General features: G+C 35.7%; 2 protein-coding genes across 2 annotated transcripts; one reads left to right on the top strand and one right to left on the bottom strand.

Moving 5' to 3' along the window:
- Nucleotides 1-1,716: 1,716 nt before the first annotated feature.
- On the top strand, nt 1,717-9,662 carry Tan (C45 family peptidase tan). Its single transcript, XM_083034237.1, has 8 exons — nt 1,717-2,143; nt 3,437-3,619; nt 4,544-4,741; nt 5,279-5,386; nt 7,215-7,431; nt 7,702-7,942; nt 8,346-8,539; nt 8,922-9,662. The coding sequence occupies exons 2-8, from the start codon at nt 3,509-3,511 to the stop codon at nt 9,047-9,049; spliced, it is 1,197 nt and encodes a 398-aa protein (XP_082890363.1). The 5' UTR covers nt 1,717-2,143; nt 3,437-3,508; the 3' UTR covers nt 9,050-9,662.
- A 477-nt stretch (nt 9,663-10,139) lies between these two features.
- Nucleotides 10,140-17,743, bottom strand: Eef2 (eukaryotic translation elongation factor 2). Its single transcript, XM_083034236.1, has 14 exons — nt 17,593-17,743; nt 15,132-15,346; nt 14,848-15,041; nt 14,248-14,456; nt 13,553-13,786; nt 13,353-13,466; nt 13,007-13,153; nt 12,517-12,757; nt 12,141-12,308; nt 11,591-11,880; nt 11,216-11,425; nt 10,940-11,122; nt 10,583-10,840; nt 10,140-10,296 (listed from the first exon to the last, which is right to left on the bottom strand). The coding sequence occupies exons 1-14, from the start codon at nt 17,593-17,595 to the stop codon at nt 10,228-10,230; spliced, it is 2,535 nt and encodes an 844-aa protein (XP_082890362.1). The 5' UTR covers nt 17,596-17,743; the 3' UTR covers nt 10,140-10,227.
- Between the last annotated feature and the right edge of the window lie 79 nt (nt 17,744-17,822).

Genomic DNA, 17,822 nt, shown 5'->3' on the forward strand with positions numbered 1-17,822 from the left:
TAACACATTTCAATTAATTTAATAGAACGTGCGTTAATAATTAAATTATATCTATTTTTATAATGCGCTAATTTTATTTTCTCTCCAAATTTATTTATGCAAATTTATCGATAACTTGACTTCAATAAAGTTTATTAAAAATAAAATTAAAATATAATGTAAATAATATATTATATCATATCTTTGATTAATATTTTTTGACAGAAATCAGCTGATTAAAGCGTTAATTTGCAATTAAATTTTAAAATAAAAATATATCATAAGAATTAAAATAATAATGTTATAAATAATATGTTATAACACTTTAAATTCGATTAATATTTTTGACAGTTATCAGCTGATTTCTGTCAAAAAATATTAATTGCAGATAAGGTATTATAACATATAATTTACAACATATTAATATTTTATGACAGAAATCAGCTGATTAAAATGTTAATTTGTTAATTAAATTTTAAAATAATAGTATGTATATATATTTTTTTTTTGCCAAAACTCGCGAATAATATTAATATCCTGAAGAGTTTTACGGATTGTCTTCTGCGTGACAAGGTTTATTCAAGTGCGCGCGTAAGAGAAACTTTTATATCGATATATTGCGCATTTTATTGCATTTTATTTCATTTTATTGCATCCTTGAAGAATATTTCTTTCAAACGTATCCGAGATCTAATTCTCAGGACAAAACCTATCCACCCTATGGACCATACTTGGTCGTCGTCGACGTGCAACGTTCCTTCTCACAGGTTTCCACGTGAAAAATCTTTTGAAGATTATCTCGCCAGAAGACTAAGGCCGAACGAAGTCTTCGCTTCCAGATTTAGCTGTGCGTGGAATAGAGATCCATTGTCGGTGGAAGTATGAAATATCTACACACGCGACGATATATTTCCCGGACGGTCCTTGTGCGCAATATATCGAGGGAACCTTGAGTGAGATTCTCTTCCACAAGAACGAACGCGACTTATTCAAGACTTACTCGTATCACTGCGAACAAAACCGACGGCCATAAATGGAGCTACCTTAATTTCTTGCGCGATGGCACATTTACGGCGCTATAATTCTCTTTCGCACGTTGTTTTTCTTTCTTTTTTTTTTTTCAATTTACGTTTTCTTCAATTATCCGTCGCAATTACGATGACGAGTAGTAAGAATAAAGCGCTATTTTGAGGTAAAAGAAAATTGAGATAAAAAAGTCTGTCCACGTGAAAAAAAAAGAGAATTTATTGGAAATTTAAAAAATGTGTATATATATATATATTATATGAATTATTTCGAATTATTATTTTTTTTTTTAATACAATAAATCTCTGCTTGTGCTACAAAAATATTTCCTTTCGAATTTTCTGTTCTCTCGATGAGCAAAATATAAGATGTATAGAAATCAAATCTGTGAGCTTGATGAAGATTATATATAAGTAGAGGACTATTTAAAGTCAAGAGGATGTTACACGTGTCTTACGATGTCTTACGACCGTAAATAATGACCGGTCTTATGTAAGACCGTGCACGTGGCAATATTTATCGTATAGTATGAATATGTTTAGCAAGTGTATAGAAGCTAATGCTTCGTTTTATTGTTATCTTCGACTCTTGCTAATTCGCCATTTTTTCTTATCGTTATCAAGCACGATTGATCGAGACTTTTAACAACATCGTCATCGTCGAAGCTAATCATTTGTATACCATTGTTCAGCAAATTCGATGCTCTTATTGTTAGATAGAGTGACGACGACGACGACATTAAACGAGCTTCTCTTTTCTTTATCCGGGTGGCTATCAGCGGCCCTCGCCTCCCGGATCTATACCTACGAGAGATCGTCTCAAGGTAAGGTGGGTGGCAGTGCACGTGGCGAGAAACGTCAATTCTCGCGTCTCTCTCTCGTCTCGTTTTTCTTTTTTTTCCACCTGGTGGGTCGCGGCCGCGATTACGCGAAGCGATGTAACGCGATAAAAGCCAGATAAAAGACACTCGCGAGTCTTCCCGATCGCCAGGCGAGGAATTGTCAGTCGCGCAACGATCGTTAGGAACTGTCAGTCGTCGAGAACCAGGTGACAGACGGCCGGATAAGAAGAATATCATTAGATCGGTGTCATCTGCGAAGATACCTGCGAACTCAGGTAGAAGTTACACAGACATCAGGTATGTACGCGTGATGGGGTGATTATCGCTCTTCATTCTTCCTTTCCCTCCTTCTCATCTCTCTCTATTATTTTTCCCGCGTGAACGAAGAGTGAAACGCGAAGGAGAGACAAATCAGGGGACCCACGTGGTTCGGATTCATCAGCGAACACGCATGTTTTGTGTTTAATTATTTTTTTCCTTTCGCGCGAAAATCAAGTAGAAGAGATTGTGTTCCCTTCATATTGAAACTACATGCGGTTACAAGATTATCGCAGCATTTTCGCACTATCCGGTTACCGATTACGCGTGGACAGTATGAATCTTGATACAGATACAAATATATAGATACAGATACTCAGATAAAAATATCTCAAATACACATCAGATACTTTTAAATTATATTTCATCATAATAATGATAAATATGCATAAAATATACTAAATAAATCTTTTATTTATTAATTTTTTTTGTTCACGACTTTATTCGTTAGCCTTGACTCAAAAATGTCTCAAAGATATCGTCACTCAAACTATTTCTCCTAGTGATAAAGTACTAAAATTTAATTACCAATGCTAAATAGTTGCTCAACCGGTGTTGATGACGATATATGTATATATAATTGTGTTAAACTTTGAACATGAAAACAAATGTTTTATATAAGGAGAACGTGCGATATATTGATGTAATATTTTTTTGCTTGTTTGACAAATAGAGAATAATGACGATAGCACTGTCAGCTGTTTCTAATGGTCTTAATTTTTTAAAAATTTAAAGAATTGTTAATTCAAAGAAATATGTGAAAATGTATCTAAAAAAGTATCTGAGAAAAGCAATTCTCAGATAGATATTTCAATTCGAATGTATCTCAGATACACAAAATGTATCTAGATATTATACCTAACACTGCGCGTGGATTAAGATATCAACTTTTTTCTTCGTTAATGTGCAGAGAAAGAGAGAGAAAGAAACTGGATACTGTTGAATAAAATCGGAAACTTGATGAAAGAGTTATATAAAAAACAACAGAGTGCAACGTGTTGCTTGTCGTAGTAATAATAATTCATGGCAAATAATTTATGCAACCACTATTCAACTTGTTAATAATATATAATTATGATCGGATATTAATAATACAAATATATTATTTAACGCATTAACAATTACAACTTGATAAACGCTTTCCAGATGAATAATGACTAATGTGTGTACGATATGTCATTTTTCACGCTTCGACTACTAATTTAAATTGCGGCTCTGATTCACCGAATCGCGATCTGTCAAGCATTAAAAAACAATGTATTATCAATTCAGAACGAACATCCATCGAGTTGAGAAGAAGAAGAAGAAAAACTGAACATTTTCTTTTATCATCACGACGAAGACATGGCGACGGATTCGTGCAAGATCAAGCCGATCTCCAAGAACGTAGGCCGCAGGAACGTCGTTCCTATAATCCACGTTCGAGGAACGCATTACGAGATTGGCTTCGATATCGTAAGGATCAGACTTTTACATAGATCTTATTTAATTTCTTCAAATTCTCACGATCTATCAGAGTGTGATTTTTCTGTATAACGATTATTATTTTACTTTATTGCTTTTCAGTGTACGATATAGTCACTCGTGTTTCTGATTTCAAGTTTAATGATGATCGCACTTTAATTATATTTAATGTAACAGATCGTCTTACTTCGATTTATTCCGAAATTATATGAAATTATATTATCGTCAAGACAATTCGATCGATTGCTTTGTTTCGTTGCATTTTTATTTGTGTCTTTCTAATTTGAAAAAAATGAAAGTTTATAGACTGAAAGAAATATCTGTCACTGATAATGTTATATTTATAACACTTTTTCTTACGATCGTAAATAGCGTAAATGACATATATAAATCGGCATCGTTAATAGAAGCAATGTCTCAAATCAACTTTGACATATCCACATGCACGATTGAGTAATAAAAAAATGTGCATAATAAGATAATCGAATCGGAACGAGAGCGCGAGTATAGAGAAAGAGAGAGAGAAAAGAAGGCCGGGGTGACGTTCACCCGGATTAAATTCTCTGCATACATTATCACGCGACATACCAATCATGTCTGCGTTCGATTAATTCTTTTAATTCGATAAATCTTAATTATTATTAATTCGCTTTAATTCGCTCTCGAGATCGAGAGAATCGAAGAGACGACGAGGTTTCGACGAGGAAATTGAAATCGGGTAGAGTCTGTTTTCATCTTTTTTTTTTTTTAATGTAAATTTTCAAGGAATTTTTATATAGGAAATCACGCATTTCTTTCTAAGCTGCGAGTTCATACTCTGAGTATAAATCTATATGAGTATAAATAAAAAGAGAATTAATCTCTCTCGATATAATCGAATTTTTTCCTGACGTGTCTCTTGTTTGCCCACATCAGGGGCGCACTTTCGCCAAGATGATCCAGGATTTCGTGGACATCTATACACCGTTGAACAAAGCCTTTCTACCGCTGTTTGCCACTGAAAAGGGCAAGAAGGTTTACGAGGAAACCCTTGACGCGGTAAAGAAACAGTTCCCGCAATACTTAAGAGAAATCGAGGGAACAGCTGATGGTGCGAATGTACCCTTTTACAAGGTATGTCCCTTGTAAAATATAGCTATACAGTTAATTGATAAGAATAATTAGTATATAATTGATCAGATAATTAATTAATAAGAAAGTAAAAAAGAAAAAGAGAAAATTGTCAGTTTTGATTTCGAGGTAAAAGATTGAACATTTTTGTAAAATATAGCTATACAGTTAATTGATAAGAATAATTAGTATATAATTGATCAGATAATTAATTAATAAGAAAGTAAAAAAGAAAAAGAGAAAATTGTCAGTTTTGATTTCGAGGTAAAAGATTGAACATTTTATTTAATTATAAATACGGAGAGAAAAAATGTTAAGCTCTAATTAAGGATCAATTAAAGATTTAATAATTTAATTTTAGAATCTTAAAATTTCTCATCTTTATTTATCTTAATTATTTCGAAATAAATTTAAAAAATCGCGAAATTGTTCGCGTGATAATAATCTGTTTTAAAATCAAGATTTTGATTTGTCCTTTGCGTGTGCAAAGAATCGAGCAATTTTTGCAAATTAAATAAACACGTAACATAATCGTTGCAGCTGTTTCTGATGCATCTGGATGACATTATTTCGAACGTCACGGATGAAACCCAGGGAAACTCGCTTCCAGTTGGCTGTACGACTATCATGTGCAACCAACCAGGACATGTAAGCGTGATAAGTCAAAATCATAGGCGGCGCCAAGGATGGGCCTTGGTTCATCTAAAAATATTCTGGCCCTTCCTAAAATTACGCTGTCCTCACTCTGTCCTTAGTTATATAATAGTTATATAATCCTTAGTTATATAAACTTATATAACATAATAAATAAATAATTGGCCCACCCATATAAACGCTGGCCCACCTGCATGAATAGTTGGCGCCGCCTATGGTCAAAATAGATTAATAAATGTATCTCTCACCGATATAGAGTAAACGTTCTCGTCAAGGTGAGATATCTGAATCGTGTGTCTCGTGTTCATTATGTAAATATCAACAGTAATCACGATGTACGATAAGATAAAGTGTGATGTTTTTTTTATTTTTTTACGATCGATTTTTCTCGTCATATCTCATAACGCGTTGATGTGAGAAAAATAATTGAAATCGTAATATCGCTCGAAGTTATATAATAAATAGTCGATTAAAATTCAAGATATAATAATCATTTCTGTTATTTAGTTAGAGTTTAGAGCAGTTACAATGGGAAAATATTTACTAATATTAAAGCGCTAAACAAACGCACACGTATGAATTAATCCCGTGTGAAATGCAAATTTTTTAAATATAATTATATACATATTTTGTAGCATATTATTATAATTTAATTAGAACTGTGCTATTGAGAAAAATATTTACATATTAAAATACTGAACACGGACACGCATGAATTAACATGGAATGCAAACTTCTTTTACCATATAATTTTTATACATATTTTATTACCTCTAATATTATAATTAATTTAGATTAGATTATTACCCGTGCTGCTTACGCTGCTCCTTCTAACTGGGCTGCTGAAACCAATTTGTGTTAAAATTCTCGTATAATATAACAAAACGCGTAAATCAAAAACAATAATCAATAATTAAAAACTCATCTATTTTATGTAGGGGAAAACCCTATTCTATGTAGGGAAAAACCCGCAACAAGGAAAAAACTTTTTAACTCGCTCTCTTACGTTTTATAAAAATAGATATAAACACGAATACAGCCGGATGATGATCTCGTCTTCTATGCAAAACAATAATAATGATATTGGGACGCATTATTAATTTATAACTTCCTTTTTCAATTCTCTTTCAAATGTCACAATTATTGCCTTACGTAACAAGATATGAAACGGCAGGGATTATTTCACGACTATAAAACAGTATTTCGATTATTATTGTTATATAAAGGATTATAAAGTGTTACCTAAGTAAGTACAAAAAATTGAAAGGGCGGGATATTCCTTGGCTTATTTTAAGAAGAAAATGTCCTATAAACATATGAGTCGTTCGCTCGAAGAACGACTTAAGTCGACTTAAGTTTTTGCACAAAAAAATTGAAGATTCAACTAAATGATTCAAGTTATTAAATATTTTGCTACTCAGCAAAATAAGAACGTGTATATTAAAATATATAAAAGCTGAATAACATAATAATTAATAACTCGAATCACACAGTTGAATCTTTAATTCAATTTTTTTTGCAACAACTTAAGTCGACTTAAGTCGTTCTTCGAGCGAACGACTCATATGTTTTAAACTGCTTTGTTTCAATACAGGTTTTCTTCCTAAATAAGCCAAGGAATATCCCCTTCAATTTTTTGTACTTACTTTTAAGAAACACTCTGTATATAAATATATATATATATATAGAATATTATACATATATTTTATTATATATTTTATATTATTATATCTCGTTACTTTTAATATTACATCTAAGTACTTATTCTGTTTATTCGATTTTATTTTGTTTTCGTGATACGCGCGCTTAACGAAAAGCGTAGGAGATTCTGGGTCACAACGAAGACGCCCTCGAGGAGACCTTGAATCACTGGTACCTGGTGAGCGCTCACGTAATCGAGGCTGGTTATCGAGAGGAGAAGTTCACATCATTAAGCTATGCTGGTTTCCTACCGGGTTATACGATGGGCTACAATCATCACGGCCTCGTTTACAGCATCAATACCCTTAGCGCCGCTGTCCTGCGATCCGGCAAGACTCGTGAGTTTCATCCCTTTATTCCTGAAGTTTCAATCTCTACAATTAAACGTAAAAAAAAAAATTAATTAAAATTCATATTTGAAAGTACTTGAAAAATATATATAACTATCTTTCTATCCTGAAACTCTTGTCGAGAAAGTATTGTATTTAATCGTGTTGATTATGAGATTGTAACTTGATTGAGGTGAAAAATCGAGCTTTACGCATCTTTCATCCTTAAAAAAAAAAAAAAAAAAAAAAAACGTATAATTCGTATAATTTTGCGCGCAGCGCGATACTTCTTGGCGCGAGCGCTTCTGGGCGTGAAGAACTTCGTGCAGACGCAGCAGACCCTGAGGAATGAGGGCTACGGCGCGGCGGAGGGCTTCTCGGTGAACATGACGTTTCTCGCGCAGGAGGGCGATCGGATGTTTCACAACTCCGAGGTGGGCCCGGCCGAGGCGGACGCCGCCAGGTCGCAGCTCAGCATCCTGACTGTCAGCCCAGGCGAGAACACATCGCATTGCAACCAGTATACATTACGTCCACATTATGCGTTATTATTGCGTAAAATATTTGCCGTATCTTTCATCATTTCTCTCGTTCTGCCGACATAATTTTTTCGCTTGCGTTCTTGTCTCCTGTCAACTTTTAGGCTCGACTGAAAAGTGTCAGTACTCATAAATCGGATTGAAATAATAATAATTATTAAAGTAATAATACTTAAAATCGCAAACATAAATGATTATTGTACATACACCAATAATGGAATGAATCAATTATATTTTCACACATTTACAAATGAGATATTTGCGTCAATAGTCGAGAATGCTGAAGTAATTGAATAATAATGTATGCATCGAATAAAATTGAATACTAACGTACAGTTTTTTTTAACTATACGCCTTTGTATTAAGCAATTTCTATTGTTTCAGGTATCTGCGTCTGAAAGTGGCAGAAGTGGAAGGAATGATCATACAGAGCAGCATCAACAGGATGAAGGCGATCTCCAAGCATCCGCCGCCCGAATGTCGTCAGGATGTGATCGATATACTTAGTGATCAGACGGACGATAAGTTCAAGGTATATCAGGAGGACAACACTCGTGACATCAAAACGATCGCCACCGGTATGTCCTGAAATCAGGAAGTCGAGCTTATTAGAGCTACTCTCTTTCCCTTTTTTTTATCTTTCTTCGATTAAAATTGATAGTACGATTACATAATTATAAATGACCAAGCGTCGATGTTTATTAAGAAAATATAAGAAGCATATTATATGGGATAAACGCAAGAAAGATAACGTCATACTTATTTGGGATTTCCCTATCAACTATTCTGACAACGAGATTAGACGCCGGCCGATTAAAATCAAAGCACGTTTCCAAGTTCTCTCAGAATTCTCTTCGCAGAATCACAAAGATCTGAATGCGAATGAGAAAATTCTGCGTCTCGCGCGTGCGAGATTGCTGAGAAGATAATTATTACTATCGACGGCTTCATCAATTGCAGGTATCTTCGACTGCATCGAACGAACGTGGTCCATTTACACGGACAAGCCACAGTGCAACGAGCCGATACTGGTAATACCTATGCAGCTTCGAGACCCTGCGATTTCGCGATGCAACGAGAAGAAATAAATCTCCGTCGCCACTCATCTCTATCGGATTTCCATCACGTCGCTCGAATCACGAGTGCAGTTGTTTTCGTAACTTGGCGCCACATTATACGCGTATTCTTGATCTGCAATTCATCGTTCGTTATTATAAATCCTCTATTCACTACTTGCGAATTACGCATAAATCTAGTGCTAGCTTTATGTCTATACATATATAATGCTTATACATATATATATATATATAATAAATTATATAATATATTAATAATATATATTGTATATATATATATAAATTAATAATTGTGAGGAAAAACAAAAATACATTTTTAATCTTCACATGCAAGATAAAATGTAAAAGTAATCTAATGTAAGACTTAATTGTAGAAATATCAATTCTCAGTAGAAAAAAGTATCAGAGTCCATTAAACATTTAAAAATAGCGTATCACATTCTGCAGATCAATCAATATATGTACAGATTTGCTTACTAAAACAATAAGATTTTATATACTATATGAAATCATTGCGCATTGCGTCTCAATATCTTTAATTGAAGGAAATTGGTCGTAAATTCTATTAATAATCGTCATTATTACGGTATATATTGAGCAAAGGGAATAAAAATGTTGTGTTCTATTTCATAATTTCATCTTTAATTCCTTGATATCTTCGTAATGAGTACATTGTTGAGATGATTCTTCCGTTTGAGTTAATTTCGGGAACTGTTCGCATCCGATCAATTGTAGAATTGTAGTCCTCAACGCAAAATTGACTAAATTCCGGTAAAAAAGCAATATGTATAAACTATTACAGAATCATTTTCTTTTTCGTTTAAACAAGATTAGCGCGGAAAACGTCGTAATACGAATAACAGCCATATAGCGCTTTACCCAATATGCTAAAAAAAAAGTTATAAGCAACCAGTCGACGTTGCTTTCCTAATTAAATAAATGTACAAAACATACCGCCCCTTTGCACTTTTACATGCAGATATACTCTGCACATTTTTCTTGTTTCTTTCGTTATATAATTACATTTTATTATCCTTGTTCGTATTTATAATTGTGTCTTTCACGGATCATTGCGCAAAACAAAATTTATAATAAACCGATGTTGTAATTGTATACAGTAGCTCCAGCGATTTATTAATCGAATTACAATATTTAAATAGGTATTTAAATATGGTGCGCGCGGATTGAGGTTACAATTTGTCGAGGTACGCGTTCAAGTCTGGGAGACCTTCTTTCAATCCCTTCCTCTTACGTGTATCCTGCAAAAAAAGCACACAAATTTTCATCATCAATATCTCAATTTAATTGCGATTGTAATAAACGTAACTACTATTTATATCTCCGATCTGATTATTTGCTTATATAAAAGAATGTACGTTTCCCTATTCAGGCGAACCAGGACATTACTGGAACGCCAAAACTAAAAAACGCTCTCTCTCTTCCACGAGATTAAAAATGGCGGTGGCATCGTATCGATCATCGCCATCAGTTATGCACGTGGTGAAACACGCGACGTGAAATGTATATATATATATATATATATACCTGCACGACTTGGTATGGTCGAGTGCTAGGTTCCGTCGGATCACCCGGCAGGATCTGCCAATGATCGAACACGCACTGTGGGAACGCCTGGCCACCGGTGTTGGAGCGTAGATCGGCGGTGAAGCCGAAGGATTCGTTTACGGGAAGATAAGCTTTAACTACGAACATGGGAGTACCCGCCACCTGTTGTTCCTCGAACACGTGACCTCTCCTACGGTTCAGCACACCGTAGATACCACCGACCGCTACTTCTGGGCACTGTAAAAAAAAATTGAGTTTTAATCGTCTCTTCATAGATTTTTTTTTATTCATCGATTTGTATAAAATGTACATCATTATCGAAATAACACGATTTACCTGAATTTCACATAAGTAAACGGGTTCCATAATTCGGGGTGAGGCAGTGAGAAGACAGGCATAAAGGCAACGTCTTGTGGTAGGGATAATTTGACCACCACCTCTGTGAATCGCGTCGGCGTGTAACGTTACGTCGTGAATGTTGAAACGTACACCTCTCAAATTCTCTTCCGAAAGAACGCCCTGCGATAATGTAGACACAAATTGTATCATTGAACATTGTTGATCACACGCCCATTATATGCGAGACGAGAAATCCTGTAAATAGATCTTTACCTCTTTCGTAGCCCATTGGAATCCAGCTACTACAGAGTCCTTAATTTCATTGAGATACTGTACACCCTTGGTGCAATCGACCAATATATTGGGTCCGCTGCCATCGGGTCCGAAGCACCAGATTTTCCTAGCTTCGGTAACATCATAATCGTATTTCTCATTCAAGTAACGAGCGCGCACTTTGAAGTCGTCCCGCGGGTTAACATCGCCCTGCAAGATGTCGAGAAATAAAACTTACTTTGGTTTATTTCTATCTCCCTCTCTTTCTAAGTTGAAAGTTTATACATTCTCATCATTTAATCTATTATATTTCTCGATTTTATAGAGACGTTACATTAATGATTAAGTTCCTGAAGAGAGAGATGTCAAACTTACGCTGTCGATGTCCTCAGCGAGACCGTCCGGCATCGGACAAGCCATCATGAACAGCCGATTGTGTTTGTTCGGAGATTTCGAAAGACACATTTGATTCGACTGTTCAGAAATCGTTTCTCTGTAAGATACAACGGGATCGGACTTCTTAATCGGGATGCATGCGTGATCTTCTTCAAGATCTTTCAGACAAATTTCGAGATGCAACTCTCCGGCACCAGCGATGATATGTTCGCCAGATTCCTCGATGATACACTGCACCATAGGATCGGATTTTGCCAAACGCTTGAGACCTATCAAATTTAAAAAAATCAAATAATTCTCGCGAATAAAAAAGATTTCAAAATAAATAATATTTAACGAATTTTCGATATCAGATGGAAAAATTCAAATCATGGTTTATCATAACCCAATGCTCAAGTAAATCTCATCATGTGAATCATACATACATATATATATATATATATATATATATATATATTTCTAACAAAATATTTGTTTAAAATGTTACTAATTATATTTAAATATAAATAAAACTAGAAAGCTTACGTACCTTCGACCAATTTTGGCAAATCAGCAGGATTCTTCGGTTCTACCGCGACACGGACGACGGGCGACACCGAGAATTTCATAACTTTCATATTGTGCGCATCCTTAAACGTCGTGATGGTACCAGTTTTGACCAAGAACTGATCAACACCGACAAGACCGCAAATATTACCTGCATTATAAAACGATATGTTAATAAACGATTAACTGAACATCTATAATGTAAAAAAAATTCTAATTTTGTTTAGTTAAATCAGCTGGCCGTTCTATTTATCGATCATGAACTATCAGAACAGGTCTGTCGAACAATCATCATGTAAACCTTTGAAAAATATATGGGAATAAAATGGCACCAGAATTAGAAATCTTGAACTACTAACCGGAAGGCACATCTTCGATAGCTTCGACGTAACGACCCATCATCAGAATGGTACGTTGAATAGCTTTCTCGTACAAATCTTCTTTCTTGCCCGGTTGGAAGTTGGGTCCCATAATACGAGCCTTCATGCCGGTGCACACCTTGCCCGAGAACACTCGGCCAAAAGCGTAGAAGCGTCCTTTATCCGATGTCGGTACCATTTTCGAGACGTACATCATCAAAGGTCCGTTCGGATCACAATTCTAGACAAGAGATGATTAATTAATAGACAAAAGTTATTATTGTTTTATTTATATATATATATATATATATATATATATATATATATATATATAGTCGATTATTATTTTATCTATATATTCTAAAATCAGAATTTCAATTTTCCTTCATTAAATTTCGGAACAGGTCTGTGAAATAAATGCTCATCATGTGTTTGAAATATTTACAGAAAAAATTATACATATATTACAATTCTTATATATATTACAAACCTTGATACCAACAGCAGCTTCATCATCAAGCGGTCCTTCGTACAGCATCTCCATACGATATTTTTGAGCAGTTACAGGAGATGGCAGGTGAATGGCAATCATCTGAAGTAGAGCTTCTCCGGCAGGTAACCACGTTCTCATAACAACCTAGAAAAATTGTATAATACGATAAAAAAAATATTCCAAAGTAAAGAAAGCCAATACATTTATCGAGCATTTCTCAGATACTAGTATCCTCTCTCATTATAAATCAGAAGAGGTGTCAGAAAAAGCAAAATTATCATCATATGCATATTTATAGTAAGTACATATCTATACATTTATTTTTGAAATAAATTTTTATTACCTTTAAAAGAGCTTTACCATCCTTGTCCTTATCCTCGGGTTTCAGCACAATTCCCAGTTTTTGCATAAGAGTATCTGCCTCCTCCTTCTTATAATTCATAATACTATCGAAAACCTATAAATAAGTTTAGTTTTCATAACTTTTTGTAATAAAACATTTTTGTGTTTTTAGATAATATTAAAGACTAAAAAAGTGCTTACCTTATAAATCGGATCTAAAACGTACATACAGAAGGATCGTTTGTTATCAACCTCCTTTTGTTTGCTCCATTTCTTGGTCTTAGGATTGAAAAAGGACTCGCCCCACAATCTGTTCATGAGTTTCACTACGTCAATCTTGAATTTCTCAGCATACATTTCGGAGAATTGTTTTAGAGTAAATGCCCAACCATGAAGACCGGAACCAAAACCTACAGAACCCTTGCTGGGATCTACCTGTTTACAAATGTATTATATTTAAAGAGGGACTGTATGTATATATAATTGTTTTTAAATAAATTGTTTTTATTTAAAAACGGAGATAGAAATAATATCCTAACATTATAAGAGAATAAAGAAGGATTTGTAACATTTGTGCCGTAGCGTATTAGTAACAGACATAAGGATAGAGGTCCACTAGCAGTGTTTAAACACATTTGTTCTTTACTCTTCTTCCATTGCACTGTCAACACTGTCAATGTACATCGTTCAGCTGCAGATGCAAACCAAACGACGTACTACAGAGTAACCCTTGTGTGCAGGAAAATCAACCTCTTTCATCGTGCCAAAGAAATTAAACTGTATGAGTGTTGGACATACAATCCCTCTTTAAATATATTGTATTTAAAGAGGAACTGCATGTATATATTAATTGTTTTTATCCAAAAATGGAGATTGATTTATTCCATTCTACTTACTCTAACTTCGCCCATGGGACCGTCATCATCAGAGTACGTTGCAATAATAACGTTAACATTTTCAACAATACGTTGGAAAGTTTGATAAAGATCTTCGCTATCCAGCTGGAGTTCCAACAGTGCGCGATCCATTTTGTTCATAAATAAAACAGGCTTGATACGTTCCGCGATTGCCTGGCGCAGTACAGTTTCAGTTTGTACGCAAACACCTAGAAAGAAACAAATAAACAATTATAATTGTTTTTCTCTTATTTTGGAAAAATATTAAAATCTTTGTAAAGATTGTATATAATTTTCCGAAATAATATCCTAACATTATAAGAGAATAAAGAAGGATTTGTAACATTTGTGCCGTAGCGTATTAGTAACAGACATAAGGATAGAGGTCCACTAGCAGCGTTTGAACACATTTGTTCTTTATTCTTCTTCCATTGCACTGTCAACACTATCAATGTACATCATTCAGCTGCAGATGCAAACCAAACGACATACTACAGAGCAACCCTTGTGTGCTGGAAGATCAATCTCTTTGATCGTGCCAAAGAAGCTAATATACGAGTGTGTTGGATGAAAAAGAAAGAAATCATATTAAATACATACCGGACACACAGTCGACGACAACGAGAGCTCCATCAGTGACACGAAGGGCGGCTGTGACTTCGCTTGAAAAATCTACGTGTCCAGGTGAATCAATTAGATTAATTAAAAAGCCCTTCTCGTCTTTGTCACGTTGATCAGGATTTGTGATAAAGACTAAATCATTCTCATCAAGTTCAAAGAACATGGAAATTGCACTGGAAGGAAAGCAGCGAGTGATAATATTGAACAGAATTAAGAGATCGATATAAGTAGTATGATATAATAAGTACAGAGGTGCGACTTACGTAGATTTAATAGTGATACAACGCTCCTGTTCATCTTTACGCGTGTCAGTAAACCGGGTTTCACCGGCCTTAGCGCCAGCGATAATGCCAGCCTTGGATACAAGGGAGTCGGTCAAAGTTGACTTTCCGTGATCGACGTGTGCAATGACGGACATATTTCTGATGTTCTTCTTTTTGTCCATCATGGTACGGATCTCGTCTACCGTAAAGTTCACCTGCAACAATGTATTTTCACGATTAAAATTTCTTTTCATACGGGTACAAGATTACAGATTAATTAAAACCAAAATTAATTCCAATTTATCTGAACGATGCATATTTATATATAAATTTCTAAATGTATAATATATAATAATTGATGCACTTTGTTCGCTGTATATGTAATTCTTCGTACAACTCTATTGCAACGTATTGCAATATATGAGAAAATGTTGATTATTTCCAAATTATATAAAAAAAAATTCTTTCCACATCCTTTTTATATTAAATCACAATTTAATCTCATACAATAACAACATCAAATTTTACGAAATAATATTCTAACATTATTAAGAGAATAAAGGATTTGTAACATTTGTGTCGTAGCATATTAGTAACGAACATAAGGATAGAGGTCCACTAGCAGCGTTTAAACACATTTGTTCTTTACTCTTCTTCCATTGCACTGTCAACATTGTCAATGTACATCGATCAGCTGCAGATGCAAACCAAACGACGTACTACAGAGTAACCCTTGTGTGCTGGAAGATCAATCTTTTTGATCGTGCCAAAAAAACTAATGTATGAATGTTGGATGAAAAGCAAAAGCTTTTGCAAAGGACTTAAAAAATTACCAGTTTGGAATATATACTCTCTGTATATGTGTCAAAATAATTAATATCCACAATTGCTTTAAAATTAATATTTGATTAAAAAAATAATAGTAATTTTATTAAATGTATATAGTAACATAAAACTAACAAGTAGAAAGAAAAATGTGCATCAAGAAACAAAGGGACAAAAGCATGCTGCTTTTAGGCCTAACCTAAATAAAGAATCTACAAAAAAAACAGAACAATGATATATATTCATGTTAAATTTATATATTCTGAATGATATTAGTAAAAACAATTATCCACTTCAAAGTAAAAAAATGAAAAAATAAATTATAAAATTAAATAAAATGATGAAACAATGCGCAATATAAAATGCAGTAACAGCTTGGAAAAAGAGAGAAAGAACAGATATTAAAAGCCAAAGTAAAACATTTTCATAACAATAAATTAAAATAAACATTAAAATAAATTAAAACATTATATTCATTGAAACAGAAAAAGGCAGCAGAGTTTCACGATTGACACAATAGATATAAAGGAAAATTGAACGAGAAGACGGACAAATATAAAAATGAAATTCAAATGAAGTAGATCGGAAAAATAAATCGGAATAAATCGGAATATAAAATAGAGAAGATAAAGAATACACAGCAACGGAGAATTAATTAATATTTAACGTTATATATTTCCTCGCTTCGGCTAGACGCACATTTCTCGATCAGCATCCTCGACAAAGAAGTCTCTCGGAAGAAAGAAAGATGAAAGCACGTTGCCTCGCGTGTCGACACGAGGCTGCATCGTGACACGTCGGTGAGAGAGCAAGAGCGAGAGAGAGCGAGAGAGAGCGAGAGAGAGCGAGAGAGAGCGAGAGAGAGCGAGAGAGAGCGAGAGAAAAAGAGAGAAAATGAGAGAGAGAGGGAGAGGGGGAGAGAGGGGAAGGAGAGCGCAGCGATAAAAGATTTCCGCTCGGAGACGGAATTTTCACATTTCACATCTATATCGCGCGATCTCTTTCTCTGCTCCGGACGCCTCTCCATACGCGTAGCGTCCCGTCCACCTCGACGTCCTCGTTATCGGGCATTTTCCCCTCACGACGCTCGACTATATGTACATTTTTCCTACCGCGCAGGCGGATACCCCGATTAACCCCTCGGGAGCGAACCGCGTGGCCGAGAATGAGAATCCCATCGCGAAGGACGAGGCATCACGCGAGGCGGGTCGGCGCGAGCACGTTGCTCGACATCAGCGGGCACCATGACACGTTGCGAGCGAAACATATTTCCGCTCGAAACACGTCGCGGACGTGACGCCGCGTGCGGCGGAACCTCTCTCGAACCCGAAGACACGGCGTGGCCGGAAACCCGGGATCCGCGGCGAGATTCCACGCGCGTCGAAATTGCGCAATCCTGAGTAATCGTCGTTCACGCTTTCTCTCTCTCTCGGGTTCGCGCGACGGTAAGAGGGAGAGACTTCTCTTACGACGGGGCCCTCGTCTCCTCTCTCGGATACGATGCGCGAACGGGCGATCGAGGATCGCGAGGCGAGGGCGACGCCAGTCCCGGGGGAAAAAAAATATTCGCGACCGCGCGTCTCCTGGGGTCGCGAGAACGCGATCGCGACGACGGCATCGCGACGCGGCTACGTACCATCTTGGATGTTGTCCGATCGTTGACGGCCTGGTCAGAAATATACGTGCACCAACAATGGCGAACTCCCTCGGAAAGACCTGGCTATCCGTCGTGCACCCGAACGCTGCCTCTTATGAGTGGCGAAAGCGCCGCGTCGCGGTGGCGTGAGGCTCCTCGCTGCGCCAAGCCGCCCAATCGAATCGCGGCGCCTTCTGCGCAGGCGCGCCACGCGATATTTCGAATGATCG

Source organism: Prenolepis imparis, unplaced genomic scaffold (genome assembly GCF_030444845.1).
Source record: "Prenolepis imparis isolate NDT839.2.m4 unplaced genomic scaffold, iyPreImpa1.0 SCAF_3, whole genome shotgun sequence".
NCBI lineage: Eukaryota > Metazoa > Arthropoda > Insecta > Hymenoptera > Formicidae > Prenolepis > Prenolepis imparis.